General features: G+C 38.6%; 1 protein-coding gene across 1 annotated transcript; it reads left to right on the top strand.

The window, feature by feature from the left end:
* The first annotated feature begins 751 nt into the window (after positions 1-751).
* LOC105142976 (uncharacterized) lies at positions 752-22,990 on the top strand. The gene is made up of 6 exons (XM_011050921.2): positions 752-938; positions 1,422-3,420; positions 19,382-19,525; positions 20,711-21,009; positions 21,179-21,435; positions 21,981-22,990. Exons 2-6 carry the CDS (start codon positions 3,108-3,110, stop codon positions 22,744-22,746), a joined length of 1,779 nt encoding a protein of 592 aa, XP_011049223.1. The 5' UTR covers positions 752-938; positions 1,422-3,107; the 3' UTR covers positions 22,747-22,990.
* The last annotated feature ends 104 nt before the right edge of the window (positions 22,991-23,094 follow it).

Genomic DNA, 23,094 nt, shown 5'->3' with positions numbered 1-23,094 from the left:
TTTTGCGAAAGCGCGCATCAATTTTTGCGAAGGATACATTTCTGTCAGGATGCGGTTCGAATTTCCGAACACGATAAATAATGCGACCATTGACCGCGTCGGAGAAAACAAAATGTTCAACGTTGAAAGTAAAATTAACTTTCAAGAAACTCGGAGGAAAAAAACTCAAATTGCAAACTCAAGCGTCTGTTTCTGATGTTAAAGAGAGTGCAAACAAACTTAAATAGAGCATTGGCGTATAAACTTAAACAGAGACGAATCTAACGAAGCTCAACGATCTAGCGAGCTCGCCTCGATCTATCCTTCCTCGCTGAGATTGATCTGCGCACCTCTCGGGAGGTAGCTTCTGATCCCAGCCACGATCTGATCAGCTGCCATTTAATCTCAGCACGCCGCAATTGTCAGCTCCTCGTGCCTCGTCGTTGCTGTGCATACACCAGAGACTGACTCGGCTACCATGGGCGATTATTACAGGCTCCTAGGCAGGAAGAGAGTATCGAGGGCGGTGCGCACGCTCCTGTGGGGTAACAGCTCCTTTCAGCGAGCAACAATAGGACCCATATTGAATAAACCCACGTCCACGTAGGTCGAACGAGCCGCTCGTATTCTGTTAACTGGCGTACGAAGGACTCCGCGGGCGAGGCTCAGGCCTCCAGTATTGCTGGCACTGACAGCGAGGCTAGGTAGAGGGGTGGTGGCACACGGTTACACGACGCCGGCGAGTGTGTGAGTGCGGCTCTTGATGCCGGTGGACCTCTTACACTCCACTCAGTTCGAGCCGGGCGTCAGTGACTTCGCGTCCGCCGATCCGATCGGAACCTCTCCAAAAGGTGCGCGTGTTCTTCCGTGGGCCAGAAGATAGTCAGGCAAATTGGACCGTTCGTTGCCTAGGAAACCGGCGCTGAATGTGCGGTGATAGTTGCAGTACTCTCTTTTGGGTATTTTTTTACTTTGTCCATTCTTCGACCCGTGCTCTATCCGCGCAATTGATAGATTTTTAAAGATAAATATCCAAGATAGGATTCGTCTGGCGTGGTTTTTTTTTCTTAATTTATTCTATTTTATTTCCCATACAGCACGGAGTTCGCAACATTTGTAATGTTTCTCCAATATTGCTAGAACGTTGCTGAAATGTTAATATTGCTGGAAGGACTTGTGTTGTATGGGTCGTAACTGTAGAATTCGAATTTGTCCGCCTACGTATATCGTGAATTAGACGCACGATTGTCTTTATTGCATATTATCGTAGAACATCATACTATCAATTATACTGTCGCTTCGATCGGGATCAGTTCTGCAATTAAATAAATGTAACGATGTTCGTCGACGGAGTACGCTGGTTCCGAGCGTTTTCGCGGTTGGATTATGCAGAGTATCACGATGGAGAACGCTCTGACCATCGCCTATCCGTCTGTTTTCAGACCACCGCGATGCAGCACGACCTCGGCCGACAAGGTGTCTGAAGGATATCCCCGCGGGATCTCTTTCAGCTTCTCTCTTTCTCTTCAACCTTCTCCTTTCCTCGCGGGATACGGTAGGTCCTGTTCGTAGGCTACCAGGATGCAGCTCAGACCCAGTTATCGAGGCGTCTGAAGGCACCCCGCGGCCCGCACAGCTCGGCATAAAGCAATAAAAGCGTCCGAGATATATCTCGCAAGGCTCGCGTAAGAAACGGCGAAAGAAAGCCGACTGTACCGGTAAATCATAAACGCCACAGGGATCGAACCCCATGGGAGATAACTGCCTTTGCGTCAGGAGATAGAGGGAAAGAGAGAGAAAGAGAGAGAGAGAGAGAGAGAGAGAGAGAGAGAGAGAGAGAGAGAGAGAGAAAGAGGAGCAACTCGGAAACCGAGCGGGATTCATCGTTCGATCGCGCGCCTATCGGATCCATCTATCCTCGGCGCTCGAAAACGAAACAGCCCGGAAGAAAAGATCGTTCGTCGTTCATCATCGGCAACAGGACATCCGGAAGAGTACCTGAGCTCTCCGCGTGCGGAGAGACGGTCTTCATCTCGTTCGCTTCTTGTTCGCCACCGTGGATATCGTTGATAGATCCTAATAGCTTCTCCGTAAGAAGATACGGCCTTACGCACAGACGATCTACCATCCTTATTCGCGAGTGATTACGATAGATATACGATAGATCGTAATAGTCTAAGAGCCGCTAAGGAGAGATGCGCTGCTTGCCCGCTCTCGCAATGATGTTTATCATCGAGGATATTATCGATAGATCGTGATAGTTTTACCGTAACGCATTTGCGCTACCGCCCCGATCAGCCGCGAGAGGAGATGATCCACCGCGTGTGTGAAAAGTGTAACGCGGAAAGTGGCAAATCCGTGAGGATCGACGCCGACAGCGATCTTCACTTCGACAGTGCCGTCGACTCGCAGGAACGATCGACCGGTTTATTCGACACGGTGTTTCGTCGAGGTGTTTCGTGATCCTCAATCTCACTGCGCGCTGTTGCCCCGGGCAACAGTTTAGTGGCTAGTGAACGGAGTTTCATGTATTGTTTATAACGGGGCAGAGATCAACAAGACCGCTTTAATGTCCGCTACAAATCAATTTTACGCCATTCGATAAAGGGAATCGATTTTATCGCTGAAAATATACGTAAAGTATACAGTAACAAAGTCGTTAAGCCCTTCGCGTGTATAATTTGATTTCTTCTTCTTTTTCGCACGCAGCAATTTTACACGGAAGATTGCCTGACGCTCACGAAATCATCGAAAAGAACTCAGCGCTGAGAGAGGGTTAATGTCACTATCATCGCGCCGTGAGACGGAAAGTGACGGTCGCCGAGCGACCGCGGCGGAGTGATATAATTGAAGAAGAAAGTGCCAGCGCATCCGAGCCCGTTATTAAGCGGTAATGAGCGGGTGCCGAGCGGGGAGTGAAGATGCCTTCGAAAGCAAGCGTTGTGCTCGCTTCACTTGCATCACAGGGATTAAATGACGCTAAGCTCTCGAGCTCCGCGGCGTCACCCTGAAGAGGACTGTCTCGCTTGAATCAGCCTCAGTTCTCTAATCCTGACGACCATACCGGCTCACTTTGATGTTCTTCGGAATCGTTTATGCGATAACGTTATTTCGAAACGTGTGAGATCATGTCGTCGAACGGTGAATTCTCGACGATGTCCAGCGAGGAGATGCCTTCTCTGCCCAAATCTCTGCCAAGTTCGAGAGAGGCCACCGCCGAGGGTGGTTCCGGTTCCAGCGGCGGATACATGCCACTACGAGAGTTTCTGGATCGATTTTCGTTACCAAGGGTCGTCAGACTCGAAGGTACCGGCGGTAGACCGGTGCTCCTGTACAAGCAGCAACAGCGATCCTTGAGAGTCACAGCGAGCTTGCTGATGCATCGGTATCGACATGACGTCAAAGTGGGACCGGAGATTGTCATCCCGGAGGGTTATCCAGGTGAGAATTTTCCTTAGATCGGTTATTTGATGCGAAACGATTATTGTGCTCGGTTATATCAAGGAAATTGCAACCAGTCGGATCTTCGATGTTATTGCTTCTCAAGAAGGATTAATATTCTGAAAAGCAAAAACCGTAATTTCTCACAGGGATTCAATAAATTTAATATATATAAATTTAATATGAAAAAAATTCTCGATTCGCAATCTATCGATTAGAATAAACCGGAAACTACTAAAAAATTATAAAAATTGCAAACATACATTAAGAAAAAGATTTATTGCTTTTTCCTAGTGTAAATATGGAAAGAATGATTTTTAAAATATCTAAAAATTTAGCTAAATATAAATCTGAAAATAATTTTATTGAACTATTAATTATGTATGATCAAGGTTGCCAATAGAATGTCGAAATTTTTTGTAGCTTTGCTTATCGTTGTTGAGTTTTCTGCATAAATACTTCGAACGGTTCAATTATTTTCAGATAGATAAATTTCTAGATAAATTTTTAGATTGTTTTGACAAAATCGTTCGTTACGTGTATATTTTCTAGACATCCTTCCGATGTTTTTTGGACGTCTCTCAATTTTTAACATTATTATTTAAATTAGTATTAACGTAGCCTTTCTTTTAATAGCTTATGTCCCTCGTATGATAGTCAACAGCGCGTAGAACGTAAATTATGCTCGGCAGAGAGAACGGTAACGGTTGTGGAGATCATCCGACTGGAATCATCGGAACAGGTTATAGACTTCATCGAGCTCACGCTCGCGTTTGCGTTGGCGATCGCGTAGACGTGCGAGAAGCTGTAAGAAAAATGACGCTTCTCTTTGCTTCTCTCTCTTCTCTTCCTTCCTCCCTTTTCTCTTTCTCTCTCCCTCGAAAGAGACAAGCAGGCTCATTCTCTCCCCCCCCCCTCTCTCTTTCTCTCTTTCTCTCTCTCTCGTGAAAAAGAAGAAGAGTTTCTCCGTCATGCGAATAATAATCTGACTCGTTCGTTTTCTGTTTCGTCTCAATCGTAAACCACTTTGTGGCGAAGTAAGTCGCGAAGCTCGCGGAGGCCGTCGCTTCTCTGCTTGCGCACTATCCTCCGCGACTTATATTGGTTTCTGGCATCGGAAATGGAAATTATGAGGCAATAAAGCGCGGTAATGCGGACCTAATAGATCGAACGGACGGGAGGTGAAGCGGGAAATGTTTAGGTTCGATGGTGGCTCGACAGCTTGAAGAGAGAACCGTCAGCTAACGATGCCTGGTTCTTTCGCGCCCGCGAGAAGCTATTCAATATATCTCGGCATTTCTTTCACTTCTCTTTGCCTCCCTCATACGCTTCTCCTGTCGTCTCAACTCCTTCGTCCTCATACTTCTCTTCAAGCACGAGACGTGAAATTGGCGTCGCGCACGACAGTGTCGCGCTCGACTCGCCGCTAACTGGCTTCTAATAAACGCACTTTGTATTTTAATGAAAATGTCGTTGGCGAGACGATACGTGGCGGTTATGAGTCATGTTAAATGCGGAGCTGGGAGCTCCGATCGAGAGTTGGCATTTAACGCGCGTTTCGCCTCTTGCTATCTCGTCAATGAAACGTCACAAGGCAATTACACGTCGCGCGGCCCGATTACAAACCCCTACCCGATTACAAATCGTAAAATCCGCGAAGGAAACATGTTCTCCGAATGACGTCACAACTAACAAAATTTCGTCATATATTTTTTTGCTTGACAACGGTCGAGTCATGCGAAAGAAATGTTGCTGGTAACTTTTACGCACGAATAAATTATTCCGCTTCGGGCGGAATCGATGATTCACGATACGCGGGAGTTTAAGGTATATTGATAAATGTTTCTTAACTTCTATCCAGATTTTACGTCGACTTTAAAGTGACTTTGAATAATTTCAATTTGCCGCTACTTTTCACTTTCGTTTTCGTTATTCGGATCTTCTTTTTGCGCTTTTCCTTCTCGATAATCGTACGCATAGGTATGAAAGGTAGTTTTAAGATTGAAATGCTTAATATAGTTTTGAAACTGAAATTCTTAACATCAGGTTATCACGGTCACGTGAGACAGAAGAGAATCGTATTAGCATCTTAAGATATTATTTCAAGATTAAAATCATGTTGTATCTTGGGATATATTAATTATTTTTAACAGTAACAAAATGTTGGCTATTCAGTTATGTTACTTTTCAATTGAAATAATATATAACTGAATTGCCAACATAAAAAATTTCATTATTAAAAAAATTATTAGTATGTCCCCAAGTACAACATTTTCCTAGGTACCACAGTTTCCTGTATGGCAAAGATGGTAGGGAAGATTATAGTACCTAGAAACATGTACCTTGAAATACATTAATTGTTTTTTTAACAATAACGAGATCTTTAATGTTGGCTGCTCAGTTATATTACTTTTTAATTGAAGTAATATAACTGAGCTGCTAACATTAAAAATATCTCGTTAAAGGAAATAATTAGTGTGACTCAAGGTACAATATGTCTCTAGGTATCACAGTCTCCTCTCCTTTTTAAGGACGAACGAGCCGCTCATTATTCGACGAGGAGGTCGAGGACACTTTGAACCGAGTGGAGTGTGCGCGTACGCAAACGCGGATACAAACTCGTCGTCGGCCGCGTCATAAATTCGCACTTAAAGGGGACGCGAGATTGGCTACATATGCATCGCGCGGTACTAACAGTAAATTGAGTCGGGAAAACGTTACTCCACGCCCACGAATTCGCCACGTACCACCGCGACGTAACGTAACTCTCACGCGGCGTAAAATCCCCGGATGCGCGGAGAGAGCGCGGGGAATTGTAGAAAAAAAGACACGGCTCCATCGCCGGCCAGACGTCTCCCGCGATGAATTAGTTCCGCGTTTTAAACGCTCGGACCACGCGCGCAAGAAACGTTGGCTCGTTCCGCGCAGCGATAAAGAAGCGTCGCCGGACATTTATTATTGACCGCCTCGGCGGCAAAAAGCGCTAGGCGGGCATACAGATCAAATAGCGGACCGTTCGCGCGAAGCGAATGAGAAGTCACGCGGTGTTATCGTCCGTATGTTTTCCCTCGTTGGCGAATACAACGAGCGTGGCTTTCCTCCTCGGTTCGAACTGTCTCGCCACACTTCTTCCTCCTCCGATGAAAACTGCCGGGGATTGCTTTTCCTTATGGCCGGCGGCTTCGTTTGCTCATCACTTTATGAACCATCGGGCCAGAAACGGCGGGACTCTTTCCACCGAGCACACTGGGAAACTGCAGATTCTCAGTATTCAAAGCCGTACATTTAGCGTCATCTAAATTCCGACCGACGAGCTGTGATAAATCTTGCAATATTTTATGGAACAATGTCGTTTCCTCATTCGTTCTCCGTCCTTGTCTCCCCCGGCTATTTTTCCCTCCGCCGCGTCATCGTGGAATTTCAACCGGCCGGCGCACGCGGCACTCGATTACTTGCCGGACACTTTCGTCATCTGGCTTAATCCCATTTGTCCGGCGAGGCGCACGTGCTTGAAATGCGCGATCATCGCGCGGCTGCCGTTAAGCGCCAAGCACCGATCCGGATTGCCGCGCGAAGCCACATTGCGATTTCGTGACATAATCCAATCGTCCAGACTTCCGTCCGATGCGACAATTATCCGTAAAGTTAACGAGATCGCGGTAGAATTTCGTCATTCACTTTCTTCTAGCGTTATGTACGATTTTCCATATCGCTGTAATATAATATCGTGACAAGGCGACTTTAATGGACGATCGAAATTTGACTTTTCATCGTTGGATGAAAGAAAAACATGCTGTAATGTAAGTGTCATCTACGTGATAAATTGAAATTCGATTGCCGCCGACGGTCGTCGATACTTTTTATTTTGATAACGGGGACTTCAACATGCCCAGGATAGTTAGTAGTCACGTAGATCAAACACATATCATGAGTCTGTGTGCATCTGCATCGTATCGCTTGTAATTTTCCGCGGGGCAGAGAGGCTGGATAAAAAAAGTCCGAAGCCTGACTTTCGACGGAGGGAAAATCATCGGTTGCAGCTTGATGTATTAGAGGCGTGTGCCCACTGTACATCTTCGTAATCAGCTTACCCAGTAGGAGTAAAAAATGTACTGATTGTGAGTATTTTCTCCATGCACTAACGTGTTTGCGGTGGATTGAATAACTCTCGCGAAAAAAGGAAGCCATTCGGAAATGGATAAGGAATATGTTACGGAGCTCTAATGTTTTTTGAATCAAAGTTATCAAGTGATTTTAAAAGTTTTTCTCTCTCTCTCTCTCTATATATATATATATATATATATATATATATATATATATGTACAGAATGTCTCAGACCACTCGTACATCTCTTTTATTTCGGAAATAGAGCATTAAAAAAAAAGTTTTGGGGTTCTAAATGATCTTTGATTGATCAGATCTTTGAGTGATCTGATCAGTCTGGCACCTTAAGTGCATCACCAAAGTCAGAGCAATATCACTTTGAATTTTTTAAATGGAACCCCCTATTTTTCATTGCATATTCTTGTAGCACACCTCGAGAGCTTTCCAAAACACTATAATAAAATAGTTTTTCATGAAGTACTTTTCGAGTTATAAGGCTTGAAAGTTACAGTATCACCGGCATTAGCATTACCCAAGGTGTTCGACCGACTAAAATCTCTTTACCTGCACACTGTTGCAATTACTCATTACCAATCACAACGAATTCTGCGTAGGGAATCTTTTTTTATTTTCTTTTTTTCTACCGCTGTGATTGGCTTGTGTGCAATTGATATACATCCGAGTAGCTTAGCGCTCAATGACCGCGCTCACTTACATGCAGTGTGATTAAAAGTGGGGATTTCTTCTTAACATGGGAATTTTTAGTTAAAAAAGACCAAAATGTAAGAATTTTTAAAGCTTTGAAAAAACTCACTGTCTAGTGCAAACAGAAAACAAACTATACGTTCGAGTTCTTATAATATTGAATATAAAAGATTATGTCTCCATTGTCATTGGCTACAAAAGGACATATAGCGTGATCAATCGTTGCTGTTGTATATACTGCACATATAAGTACGCTATTTTATTTCTAACTAGATGATCTGACGTAAGCAGCCCCATATAACGTTTTCGAGTGCAATGTGTTTGAACTCAACCCATTTCATTCACATTACCACTTATTAGTCTTGTTTCTTGCTAACTATCTATATGTATAATTCTTTCATCACTCATTCACATCAGAGTGAACATTGTCCTGTAATATTATCCAGCATTTTAAATGTTTCAACCTCAACATGTTCTCAACTTATCTTATCTGGAATTCGTTAATAGAAAATACATAACCTATGAAAGCTAATTTTCCTTCGTCATTTTTATTTTTTATTTGAGTTTATACATGTAAGTAACTGTATGTCATTATCATACTAAAAGCTTTTTAATTTTATATAATTTTTTTTTTTATAATAAAAGAACGAATACCGTTAGAGTTATGGATTCCGATAACAGTGATGATGGCCTTGTAATACTAAAAAAAAAGAGTTTCTACTTGGCGAAAACAGTCATTTACTTCGACTTGATTACAACTTCCAGTAAAATTCAGTAGTTGGTTGGTCCATGCGATGAAGACAAATATAAGGCAAAATGTAAAGTGTGCAATAAAGTTTTAATAGCAGGACGAAATGAATTAAAGAAAGAATGCTGATGATTAACATACAAAAAAAAATGTAAAGGACAAACAAATAAATTCAAATATTTGTACAAAAATCAAACGTGATGAAACGTAATATGATAACTGCAGAGTTTCGATGTGCACTCCAGTTAAATATAATCTCAGTTTTAGAGCGATAGAAGGTATTATTGCAACTACAAAAAGTATATTTTTAATGATAGCAAAATTCCTAGTTTTATTAAAATAAAAAAACTGAAATGTATCAATTTAATTATTATTTAATTATTAATTAACTTTATTGGCTAATGATATTAAAATTCAATTTAAGTTAAGATGGTTAAGATTTTATAAAACTGCTACAGAACAATCTATTAAACGTTTGCCCTTGAAAGATAAATTTATAACTGAATTAGAGTTTCTTGTATCAAAGATTGCATTAAATAAAAGTGATAATAGGCCACCATTAACATATGTATGTGATAAATATAAAAATTTAGTTCCTAATGTTAACAATATCACAACAGAATGGAATAATCGTATTATTTTTCTAAGGATGAAATAAAAAACTTAAAGGAAGTACAAATTGAGTTATTTTGGTATCAAATTTCTGAAATAAAAAATTTTAATCATCAATACCTATTCGCAAATTTGTTCAGTTTGACAAAAATAGTTTCATCCTTACCTCATTCCAATGCTCACGTAGAAAGAACTTTTTTTAAATGCAGTGATATAAAAACAAAAAAATCGATTAAGTACTAAAGCTATGTGTTTATTATTACGGATTAAAATGCAGATGGAAAATTTAAAAGTTAATACTACTAACTACCCTTTAAGAGAGGAATTATTTAAAAAATACAATTCGAGTTACTACTATTATCGAGAGGAAGTAGAAATTCCCTCCATTAGTCAGCAAGATAATGATATATTATTAGACTCTGACGATGATCATTAGATTTTTGTGACTTTTATGTTATCAGAGAGACTGAATTAATATAATATTTTATTTTTGTTTCTTTTCCGCATTTATATTCCACATATATATATATATATATTTATGTATACATAATTATACATGTTTTTTTAATTTGGAAAAAATATATTCATTTATATACGATACTTCTTTCATTTTTATCATTCTTTTCGCATATTTTTAAATTTTCGTGGCAATTTCCTTTTTTTATTCTAGCATAGGGAATTGTAGGGGTTTTTTGAAAACGTTGGTAGAGGTTAATGATATTTCCATTGTAACACTGCTTGTAAAATTTACGTACGATGGCATTCTAGAATTATTCCAATAGAAACGAAATCCGACAGATTAATGCTCAAAGAATTGAATGAAAAATTGCAACTTTTATCATGGCCATGTATCGCATCGTCGCGATAGTTTCTCAGTTTTAATTTCGCGCAAAGAAGAAGAGAGTGTTTATTAGAAGGCTCGTCCCGCAGAAATCATCGTCCGTTCGGAGAAACAGAATTCTCGTCGGAGGTGCACAACTTAAACCCTCAACGGGATAAAATTACTAGGGGAAGATTCAGAGGCGCACGTCCGATTCCAGGGACTGATAAAGACGATGGACGATATCGCACAAATCACCGGCCACAGCTTAACTGCTATTCGCGCAAATCCTGGGATGAGAGAGGGCCGACGATTCTCCGGCCAGGCTCCAGTTTACAGTAATTTATTAGGCGTGTAAACCTCGAGAGAGCGTGCGCGGCTCTCGTCGGCGCTGTCGAGGTCGACGTCCTTTCCTTCTTTCACGTGAGAGACGAGGGTCTTTTTATCCTTCTCCTTTCTTTTTCTCTCCTTCTTTCTTTTTCTCTATTTTTTTTCTTATTTTCTCTTTATTTTTCTTATTTTCTCTGCACGTGCACCGTTAACGCCCATTCGATGAGGGATGATGGTGCCGGTAGCCCCTAAAGTTTTATGGAGCAGTTTACGAGATAATCGTACACCCGCTCATTTGGTAACAGTGCGAGGGAATCACCTTTCGACAATCGTTTGCTCGCGGCGAATCCGAAGAATGATTACGATGCACCGTTGCGACCGCGAAAAAAAAAAGGAAAGGTAAAACGATCTCGCATTGCCGACGAAGAAAAGACGGATCGTCGTAAAAAGTTAAACGCGAGTGACTGATAGCACGATGTGTGAAACGATCAGTTCTAGCGGGACATCGTCCTGCTCTCGCGTGTTATATGTTCAGCAAAAAAGGGCGTTTGCTGAACCCTTTCGTTAAGAATGTAATATCTTCTTATCGTAAATATTTACGGGATATATATTTCTCATCTTGTAGGCAATACATTAAAGATGTAGTATTTCATTATAAAGAAAAAAGATATATAAAGAAAAAAGGTATTATATATAAGATATGGTAGAGAAAAGGGTACCGAGAGAAAAGTGTTTGATATTTGTAACTATATAATTGCATGACAAAATAATTATGGTTGAGTTCCATTTTTACAATTCTTACTGCTATATTATTATATTAGGTGTTGGAATTAATTCGTAGCGTTTTTTAATGAAAGAATGTTATTTATTTCACATGAGCATTAAAAAATACATTAATGAAAGTACTTCCCATCACTTGTAAAACGCTACGAATTAATTCCAACACCTAATAATATTACTCCTATAATAGTCATTTTCAATGCAAATTGTATATTTTTTATATGTGGAACTACAAATATAATTATATTTTTTAATAAAAACTTTTTTTTCTTTCTAAAGTGCAATATAGTACACATATCGTAAAGATTTTTTTACTAATTCCGTTGACAGAATTGCGTGGCAGGATTTTTAGCAAATTGAAGTGAATTGGAGAAAAAATGGAATTGTTTATTATTTTCTATGTTTTGGATGGCAAAATATATAAAATCTCATTTTTAAATAAACGGCATCTGAAGTACAATTCAACAGCTTCCTAAAATAAATTTTAGCAGGTCGTACGATTTATATTATAATAATTAAATTATAGTTGTTTGAATTTCAGTCTTTCTGTGTAATTATGCAATTCAAAGAATTATTTTTTTTCTTTTCAAATTACAATAGTATTGAAAATTCTATTGCGTGTACAATGTCGTCGTTAATCATCAGAATTTTTGTAACATACACATATCACAGAATTTTTAATAAATGAATGTACAAAAAAAACAGAAAGAGAGAGAGAGAGAGAGTAAATTAGGATGATTTTTAATCAATCTCATCAATTAATAAAAAATCCTGTGCTACGCAAATTTAACGGCATCATGTTGAACAATGTTATTATATGACTAACATTTTATTGGTAATAATCAACACAGAAACTTGCGGCAACATTGCTGCAACGTTTGCAATGTCACTCCAACATTGCTGTAATATTGTTGGAATGATTTGTGGCATTTGTGTTGTATACGAAAATTACAAAAATGGAAATCAAAATTTAGTTTATCATGCAATTATAGTCTCACAAAAAGCAAACATTTTTTTCTCAATGTATGTATAATAAAAATGTAAAAATTGTGTGCGCAATCATCCCTCGTGCCGCCTCCACCACGTGGGAATTATCAACGATCGCTTTCGTGCGTGTCGTGGTAGATCAGCGATTTCGCGCATTCGCGCGAGGGAAGATGACTCCTCTCTTTCTCTCCGGACAGAGAAGCGGAGAATGAATTGCGCACAGTATCGCGATCGTGATTGCAGGCCGAGGGATCGTATAGATCGGCTTATCCGGCGTGGCCGTATGGTTTTACTGCCAACTTGCCCGACCCGGCGCAGATGTCTCGACTCTCTCTCTTTCTCTCTCTCTCTTTTTCTATCTCTCTTTCTATCCGAGAGATGTGTATATACACGTATACGTATATAGATATGTATATATCGTTATTTGCTCGCACAGACTTCTCGGACGAGGTCTTACGACGAGGTAAGAATGTTGCGCGGGCCAGACGCGCCCTTGGCGATGACCGCGCGGCCTCCCTCGGTTTTAAATAACGGTCATTACGTGCCAGGGTTTAACTCTCTGAGAGTATCGCGCGTCGTGTCGGCCGGCACCGGCTGTGCGGAACTGATCCCACGACAAAGGAGAGACAGAAGCGAGGAAGGATTCAATCTGTTCGAGCGCGAGCCAGCCGTCTAATTTCTGCAAAATGATAGAATCTATAAAAGCGACCAACCAATAAATCGCATTCAATCCCTGCTTTCCTCGCGTTCTATCGCCGTGTTCGCCAGTCTATTATCAATATCGCCGATTGATACCGCTAATACTGATGCTACCACTCTTACCAGTACCTCTCGGTACCGCGATAAGTTCTTCGCGTTTCTATTTTTTTATTTTTTATTTTTTTTTTGTTTTTATTATCGCAAGAGACACTGAACGTATCGATACTTTATACAATAGAATACTCCCACAACACAGTTCATTTCAGCAACACTGCAATGTTTCAACAATATTGTAGTAACACATAAATGTGTTAGCAACGTTGCTGCAAGTTTTTGTATTGTATGAGGTATAATGTTGTATAAGCTGCAATTTTCATCACGATTTTAGAGGAGACTAGTATTAAAAATATTAACCATTGGAAGATCGACTTTTAGCAAATATCCCATAAAGATGTATCGTCATTGATGGAGCATAGCAGGCATTCTGCTACATCGCAGCGGGTATCATCGATAGCATAGTCCGGGAACCGTATACCATTGTCACGGTTCGATTCACGTTCGAGTAATATTATATCCCGAATGATTGGTCTCTCGCGGCGTAACGTGAATTATGCACAATAAAGATTCCAGCCGCGAGATGTAGGCTGCGGTCTCCCTTACTTAATGCTCCGGCTAAACACATATATCGCGCACCTGGATATCACAATGTTTACCTGGAACGTCACGCCGATCACCGGCGATCTCTCGCATTGAAGTACTCCCGATTCCATCGATATCCGTCGCTGTCGCCAATCTCGCGTGCAATCTGGTATTCAATCGCGCTTCCGTAATTATTCAGAATCCGGGACGAACGAGAAATCTGCTCGGAATTCAGAACTTGCAATGATACGTGTCGGCAAGTTTGTACATATATAATAATTTTATCCTGTAGATAAATTAAAAAAAAAAAAAATTATAGTTTCTGGTCTGTTTATTAAATGTTGTGAGATTGATCGCGTTGAATTATATATTCGTGCTCATGTTCGTGAGCTGGATTCCAGGGGAGACAGATGTGTTTAAACAAAAACACCGATCATGACATCTGCGTCTTAGATACTGAGCCACGTGCACCAATGGCGAGGTCTATTATCCATTGAAAGGAGATTTTCCTTTCATGCTACGCAGCCGGACAGGATTTAGGATGAATTCTTGAGCATGTTGCACCACTTAACGGAGTTCCTACGAGCACACCTGAATCATAGGACAACGCCCAGTTCCTTGCTCCGGTTGCTGCAATCCTCTTCAGAAATTCTTTGTTTGTTATCACTAACAGAGCGACATAATATAAAGTGTGAAAGCAACATTTTCTGTTATCATACAAGTCATTTTTTTAATAATTTAAGCATATTCTTTAATAAAAAATATTTTAAGTTTTCAAGGTAATATAAAAAAAGTGTACAAGAGAGCGACTTTTTTCTGTTCGACTTTTAAATAATTTATTCATATTTTTTTGTAAAAAAAAGATTTCATTTTCAAAGCATTGTAAAACATGAAAGTAATCTTTCTACATTGCACATATTTTTGAAATAATTTAAAATGTATATGTAGAATGTAAATTTATTCCTTGATAAAACAAATTTTAATTTTAATTTTAAATTCCATTTTAGATAACAATCCAGAAAATTTAAAACAATTAATACAATTAATAAATAAAATTTTATTATTTGAACAATATAAAAGAATAATAATATAAATAGATAAAGGATTGTACCTAAATATTATTAGAGTATGTATAATTAAGTTTATTAAGATTTAGTTTAGATGATGCAACACTCGCTCTAAAGCAACAGATCCGTCCGAGAGATCTCCGAAGACTGATAGAAATTATAAAATTTCTACTATTTATTACATTGAAATATAATTCTTTTTAGTTCTACATTTTTGTGTACTTACTTTTACACTATCCGAAACTTAGTAAAAGTACAATATATTTGATAAAAAATAAAAGGAAAGAAATTCAGAACGCCGAAAACTTACAAGCTAATCACATGTGAGTCCCAAGTACCCTTTTTGAACTTTCGTGTATTTTTCACATCGAGAATACCGCAAAAAAATATCCTTGCAGGGCTTATCATATCTATGGACAGTTAAAGTTTTTCTTCAACCTCCGAATCTTCAAATTATATTGTAAAAAAGTTACAGCAATGTAAAAAATCGCAAGGATACGTTGTATCCATGATTCCATACTAGGGTTAAATTTAATGTAACGTTATGAAATTAAATTCAACTTGTATAACTTAAAAGTACATTAAATTTCATAATATTTTTAACAGTGTAGATAAATGCAGATTTCAGTGGAATTTTTGTTTAGCACAGAACTCAAATATACTTCACCGCTAAGATGTTGAGTCTCGGCACTGATGCATATCTGAGGTTCCGGAAACGGTGTCTCTATGCGAGTTTATCCCAAGCAACGCCCGAGCATTAAATTCTAACACGTGCCGTGAATAGGTTTACAACGTGTTCCGTTCGGTAACGGGCCAGCATTTATGGAGTTATGGCATGAGACTCTGGACCGTAAACACGTGCGTTGTAACAGTGATGCGTTAAAAACGACAGGATAAAACGGATTTTCAGAAACATTTAGCTCGCTGATTCGCGTGCAAAGCGATCGCTCGCTATCGTCTCGTGTTTGTTCAGCAAAGCATGTTCTCTAAGCGTACAGAGAGTTAGAGGAAAAAAATTAATGAACTCTATTAAATGTTGTGGTTGTACATTTGTCTTCAGGATATACAGTCCCGTTACATATACAGAGTGATCCTTAAGTACTCTAAAAGAGTTTAAGGAGTGATTCTTGATATGTTTTAAAATCAAAACGAAAACGTCATATAAGCATATATCCATAAAACTGCTTAATTTTACAAGATGTTAAAATTGAAGAAAAAAATTCCGGTTTTTCTCAAAATTTCGTGCGTGTGTGTGTAAAGCCGTATGTTATTTCTTTATTTAATCAGGAATGAACCCAAAAATAAACAGTATGCTCCTGACTTTTGAAATTAAGCCATTAATATAAGAATAATTATTCTTTTAATAAATTTTTTTGAAATACTTAAGAACCATATTGTATATTAAATAAAGTTTTATTACTAAAATTCTACACAAAAATGCAGCGCCTTTAAATTTTATCATGCATGAAATATCTCCTAATTTAATAATACTTTGTGTAAATTTTCACTGCGTTATTATTTATCACATTATGTATTTATATTTCAACCATTGCTTCTCCAGCAGATAATATAATAAGATCGCCAGCTGAATGTCGGAAAAATAGGTTGTCTGGATAAGGCTTCGAGAGAAAACGTGCGCTTCATTACGCGAATCGTTAGGCGCGCGATCTCGCAATTACGCAAGACAATGCGAGACGCATTAGGAAACCGCTCTTGACGTGCGTCTGCGAATGCCTGAACTTTTCCGTAGATTTTTCGCAGCGGATGCGGCGGAAATCTCTATAATTACGGCCTGAACGCGCTCGCTCGCCCGTTCGCGTGGCCGTATTCCACCTATGTCGGATGCGTGAGCTAGAAATGGAAAGTGAAGGAAGGCCGCACGTGAAGTGACTTGTGCAACTGCAACTGCAATTGCAAGCGCACGCCTTCGCAATGTTTCTTTTCCGGACTACACGCTCCTCGAATCTAGAAGCCGTCCTTCTGTCGAGGGACGACCGAGGAAATCCCCCTATCAGCTTCCTTTGAGGCCATTCTCAAGAGCGCAATGAGGAGATCCAATACCATCGGTCTAATTGCACGTGCTTGGGTTTCCAGGTCGTTGATCTAGTACAAACAAAAACCGGGAGCACCGCCGGCCCCTAGATTATTCCATCAGTTAACCTCGAACACAAATTAATGCGCACGAACCGCAAACGGAAAAACTTTCCCAAGGGAAACCGCCTTCTCTTTCCACGAGATATCCGCGAACATTCGCCGCATCTCATCTTCGTAGGTTTTTCATTTGACTAGAAAAATATAAAAGTATAAAGAGAGTATAAGAATATAGTTGAAAATAAAACCTTTTGTTTGAAAATCATATTTTATGTCAAAAACAATTTTTTCACATATATTATAATTATTTGCTTTTATATAATGACCTATTTTCATTAAATTCGATTTATTTGACAATTTTTTAATTTTTTTTGAAAAGTTCTAGAAAATCGAAATAACTTTTGTTTTTGTTTTCATTGATTGACAATAGATTTTTAGATTTTAGACTCTGAACCAGTGAAAATTCTATTTTAAATAATTCAGATAATCAAATAATTTTTTTATGAAATAGCAGCTTTTACACAATTATCTGCAGTTTTGTAATATTCTTTTCTTAAGGGGATCCTAAAGCCGTCTGTATTACTGACTAAATCGTAATTTTTGTATAATAATTTTTCCCTCTTTTACAGATTAAAAAAATCCTTCTCCAGGATTAAAGTACACATTAATCCGTACTCGAATCCTGGCTGTAAGGTGGAGTTTATGCCGGGAACGGACAAAAAATTTGGAAATTGAAATCTTAAGAAAAATTTTTGGTCGTTTACAGCATAAACTTCATCTCACAGACACGTATTAAAATTATAATAGTCCTGGAAAAGAATTTTCGAATCTGTAAAAGAGAAAAAAAATAATTGTTATACAAAAATTATGATTTAGGCGGTAATACGGCTTTAGGATCTCCTTAAATTTAATTCATTTCACAATTCTCGAAAACTGCTAAAAAATCGAGCTAACATTTGCTTTCTTCGAAGACAGACTCGGGCGGTCTGAAACAGCCTGGATGGCATTCCAACGCGGGCCTTAAGGGCCAGGATTCGAGTACGTGCGCTCGCATCGGGGCGGCATTCTTAAATCAATTAGCGACAAGAAAAAGAACCCGCTGACCTTCGATCAGTCGACCGACCACTGCTTGGCTACTGTGTCTCCGCTGCAGCCGCGCGCCTGAAATCGCCTGTTCGCAATTTAGCGGCCTTCTTTACGAGCTGGTTGGAACTTTACAAACGTAGTTCCTTCTTGCCAAATATAATAGATACATTTTTTTTAACCCACCTTGAGGCCACACACACGCACGTATTACAGATGCCGACCGGTCCTAATCATTCTCGCTACGATTAACAAAAATTCAGCCTTGAATCTTCCATCGGAGAAGAAACGAGTTGCAGATTCTTTTCTCTATGTCTGTCTTAAACTCTTTTATGATAATGATCTATATTGCTGCAATAGCCATTATTATTTATTATTACAAAACATATTGCATGAACATGCAGAATTTTTTTGACTAAAATAGGATATATAAAAATGTCATTATATTTCTTAAAATATATTACATATACTTTACAAGTATTAAAATATACATATATAATTAAAATATATTAGGTAAAGTGTTCTTTATATTTTATTATTCAAAATATTATGTAATAAAAAGCATTTTTGTTCGGTAAAGAATTATTTGGATTTATTATTCACTGTTAAATTTATAATATCAAATTATATACAATTTTAGTTATTTAATCATTTTTAAGTTGCCACTCTCTTATTATATTCATTATGTCATTAATTTAACTAAACAATTTAACACACATGAATGGGAAACGCTATATTCAATTAAAATAAATTCTTCGCCTAGTAATATTTCTTGAATTCATACAGTTTCCAGTTCAAACAAACTGTTCGCCAATTATTTGTCGGTTTTAAAACGTAGTTCTAAACCGAAGCTGGAATAGTAATATGGTAATATCACAATTTAACTGATAAGCAATTTAACATTAATATTTTAATAATTAATTTAACTTAACAATTTTACTCAAATTTAGTTTATAATTTACTAATTGTAAGTGCATACGTCAATATGGACGTTGTTTACTATGGAACTAACTTATAAGCAAACTATAAGCAACCGCAGAAATAAATTTACATTTTGACATACATGGAAGTTAAAAAGAACAAAATGTTATTTAATTTGAGGGATTGAATTACCAATGTCTCTTTATCTAATAAGTCCCATGTATTAGTCTGCTAGTGCTGTACAGTTCCGTAAAGGAAAGTTCCGCGACATTTATTCTGCACATTAATAATCATGTCAAATTGGCATTGAAGAGATATACTATCTTTATTGCACAGTCCTTTACAATGACATTTAACGATCTTAACTCTTTTCAGGATGGTTTTCTGTGATATCTGGCAATAACACGACGGGCAGCGCTCGCGTCTACCGAAGAGTGGACTCTTTGGTGAAAACGGGAGTGCCTGCTTTTCTGTTGGCGACTCCTCTGAGAGCCTACACGTTGACGCATTCGAAAATGGGTAAGTATATGTGAGTAAAAGAAGCTGGAAAGTGTCGCGTGCGATTGCTCGCGAAATGTCAAACGATGCAACGTTCTTCTTGACTTAGATGTATAGGAATATCGGTGCAGCCGATAGAAAGTGCTATCTTTCTCTCTGTCTCTCTTCCTTTTCATCTTGCTTGCTTCGCGCAGAAAACAGAAACACACGTTCGGAAATAGCCAGGAGTTATCTCTTTTACGATCGTGTGAATTGCCGCTCTTTATAATTTAAACACATCCCCCTATAACAAATTAGAATCACATTCACAATAGAGTCACAATAATAAGGAAGAAAATATGATGTCACTATGAGATATCGTCATAATAAAATAACACATGTTACAAAGACATTCATCATCATGACATTGCTGTGACATCACATTTGTAACAAAGCGGACATTCGCACGTACGTCATCATGACATAACTGTGACAGTTGTGATGTAACTACGACATTTTTTGTTACGGGGGATTGACACTCTAGACAACAAGGAAGTAGAAAGTTATATAAATTCTAAACAAATGAATAAAACTTTAACGAACACTCGAGAGACGCCAAGCCGTTGAAATAGTTATGTTTTAAGTAAATTTATGCGGATAACAACTCCATTTACATACTTACTTCCATACAAATGCTAGCCATTTGCTTCTTTGCAATCTTGTTAAAACTGCAAAAAGATAAAAGAGGAAGTTCCGAATCTTTTTCTGCCAGACGACGCGACACGGCGATCAGACGTCAAGGTGACGTAAATTGGCTAATGATAGACCGATGACACACACTAATAGGATGTAAACTGTCGTGCGATAAAACTGAGACTTCGTTAAAACGGGAATATCAACAAAAACAGGAGTATAACAGTCAGCGCGGATGATGATCAGCCTATGACTCTAATGTTAGGTCGCGAGAATATCGGACATGACTGAAAAGAACTTCTGTCGCCTTTTAATACCAATTATTACCGTTAAAGATGCTTTTAGGACACGACTGTTAAGATCAATTATGCTGGGCTTTCTTTGAGATTCAACGCATTATTAACGGGATAACCGCGTGTAATTTAATCGGAGAAGACGAACCGTCGTTACATCGATTACGACGTACTTAGCGCACGCAAATAGTGTCACGGCTGTAATTTGCGCTCGTCAAGTTTTACACTCGCATACTTTCAGAGAATGGAAATCTGCGGGCTCATTATACGAAGACGACGATCAGAGCTGGCGAGATATTGCGGCTTGTAGCGGTCTTCCAGGATACGAGACGGTGTAGCTCAGTCTCCTTTAGCATTTCTGGTGGGTGCCCTGAAAAGGACCAGTACGCGCAATGCATCGATCTTCACGGACGAGAGGTGTTTGCCTCATTATCGACCAGGGGTGAATTCTATGCGATCTGTCAGGGTGGAAACGATACCGGAAGCGACGCGGTGCTCTACAAAGTTCATCATCTCGCCAAGAGACAGTTGCCTCTCAGAGTGAGCTGCGTTTATAATGTTATACACTCTGATTAATGTTAAAGAAATATTTTTTCGTATCATCAAAAATAAGTTAAATTAAGATTTTCAATTTAAGTAAACCCATCCTGCATATTAGTTTATATATTTTGTATCTTTGCTTACAATTATTGATTAAATAAATCTTCAGGTGCGACTAATAGCGGGACCGCTACCAGTGCCGTTGCCAAAGGAATATGGCGGTCTAATGCAATTGGAGACATCAACGCGTGGTCCGATAGTATTGGGCTGCGTTGTTCCTGAGAGACCGGTGCATAATCCGGAAATGCTTGAATTGGTCGTGTCCGGTAATGGAGCGCCGAGAGTACGAAGAGCTCGATTGGGTTATCCTTCGGAAGCGAGATTGTTAGCTTCCCCGAAAATGCAACGATTATTATCAGCTTGCAGGTAAAGCTATTAATCGAATTAAAAAAAAAACATTATTCTTTAGTAAAATAATTTTCATTACGCAAATCGCAAATAAAAGTTAAATAACGTTATTTGTTATTCATTGATCAAATAAAATTTTGTTTTGTATTTTTCTATGCACTTAGAAAAATACATATTGTATTTTTGTTCAAGTAATAATTATTTGTTTCAAATATTTCAAAAGTTCACATGTCCGCAAATTTATATTTCATCATAAATTCATTACAAACAAATTTATTCGAACTATATTCTAAATCTTAGTAAGTTTACTACTTCAATGAAGATTATTAAAACAAATTCGATTTGCTATTATATATAAAATCGTTTTTTTATAAAATTTTACAATATTCTTTAAAAGAAAATTAATTCTTATTTCGATTATAATAATCGTTCTTCTAAAATTTATAATAAATATTTTAAGATTACTTGAATTATGAAAAGAGGTACCGAATTAATTTGTACACCATAATAAAAAAACATACTACAGTAATTCTATAGGGAATGAATTGATGCTTCTATTTTAGTCGAACGGTCGGAGATCGTGCAACGGAACCACGAGTAGCTCCTACGAAACTGCATCCGTCGACCATCGAAAGTTTGAAAGAGATGCATTTGAAGAAGATCAAGCCGAAACCGGAGACCAAGCCAATTTTACAGAGTTTGAAGGACGGGTTGGAGCATCTAAAGCGGAACTCCATCAAGGAGCGGAATCAACAGACAAAGCAGAGCACCGGAAACGGCATTCTGGAGAGGATCTCAAAACTCACGCAGGGTAACAGAAATCGCAATCCTGCAAAGAAGTCAGCCTCCTTCACGTTTGCAGTGAGGCCAGAAATAGCCATGAGATCTCAGGAGCGTTACTCCAGTCTGGAGCCGGAAACTACCTCTCATCAGATCCGCCAGAATCAAAACGCCAAGCAGCCGGTACAGAGATCCGTGTCAACCAGCGTATTGGAGATACCATGCGTCGAGCTACAACCTAACTATTCTCGCGTGAAGGACAGTCTGACACCGCTGCCGTCACTTCCAAAATTAGTCAAGAGCAGCAACAATAAAACCGAGGAAATCTACGCTGAAATCTGCGATACAGCGACGGCGAACCAGGCGCAGAAGTGTCCAGGTAGTCACGTGATGGCAAGAATCAGAATCGTCGTACAAGGTAATGACTCATCCTTAGGAGCGCACAATGTGATTAGCAATGACAGATATATGAATTCAATGGTGACAAGCGAGCAGATTGACTCAATCATCAGTACAGAGGATGAAGTGATCTATAACACTATATTTTAAAATTAGGATGTCGTACAAAATACATGTATTATGCTTATGAACGTAAGTCAAAAAAAGATTTCATTGTAACTCGAAACAGCGATGTATCAAAATTTCTAAAATGTAGGCAAACCGGCTGTGTTCATCGCGCAAGCGATCAACTTTCTATCCGTTGTTTCGAGATGTATCATATTGTGTAAGAGAATATATTAAGAAAATCTGTATAAGTATTTTTGTAGAAAAATACAGAAATCTTCTGTACATATCTTTGCCATATTATTAATGTACTAACAATTGAGATAAGAACGCGTTTTAAAAATGTTTCTTAGAACGACGATTTGTTCAAATTAATTACAAATGTAAGTGTAA

The sequence above is a fragment of the Acromyrmex echinatior genome, chromosome 11, assembly GCF_024713525.1.
Source record: "Acromyrmex echinatior isolate Ae372 chromosome 11, ASM2471352v2, whole genome shotgun sequence".
Lineage (NCBI taxonomy): Eukaryota > Metazoa > Arthropoda > Insecta > Hymenoptera > Formicidae > Acromyrmex > Acromyrmex echinatior.
This window is presented reverse-complemented; position numbering and strand designations above follow the sequence as displayed.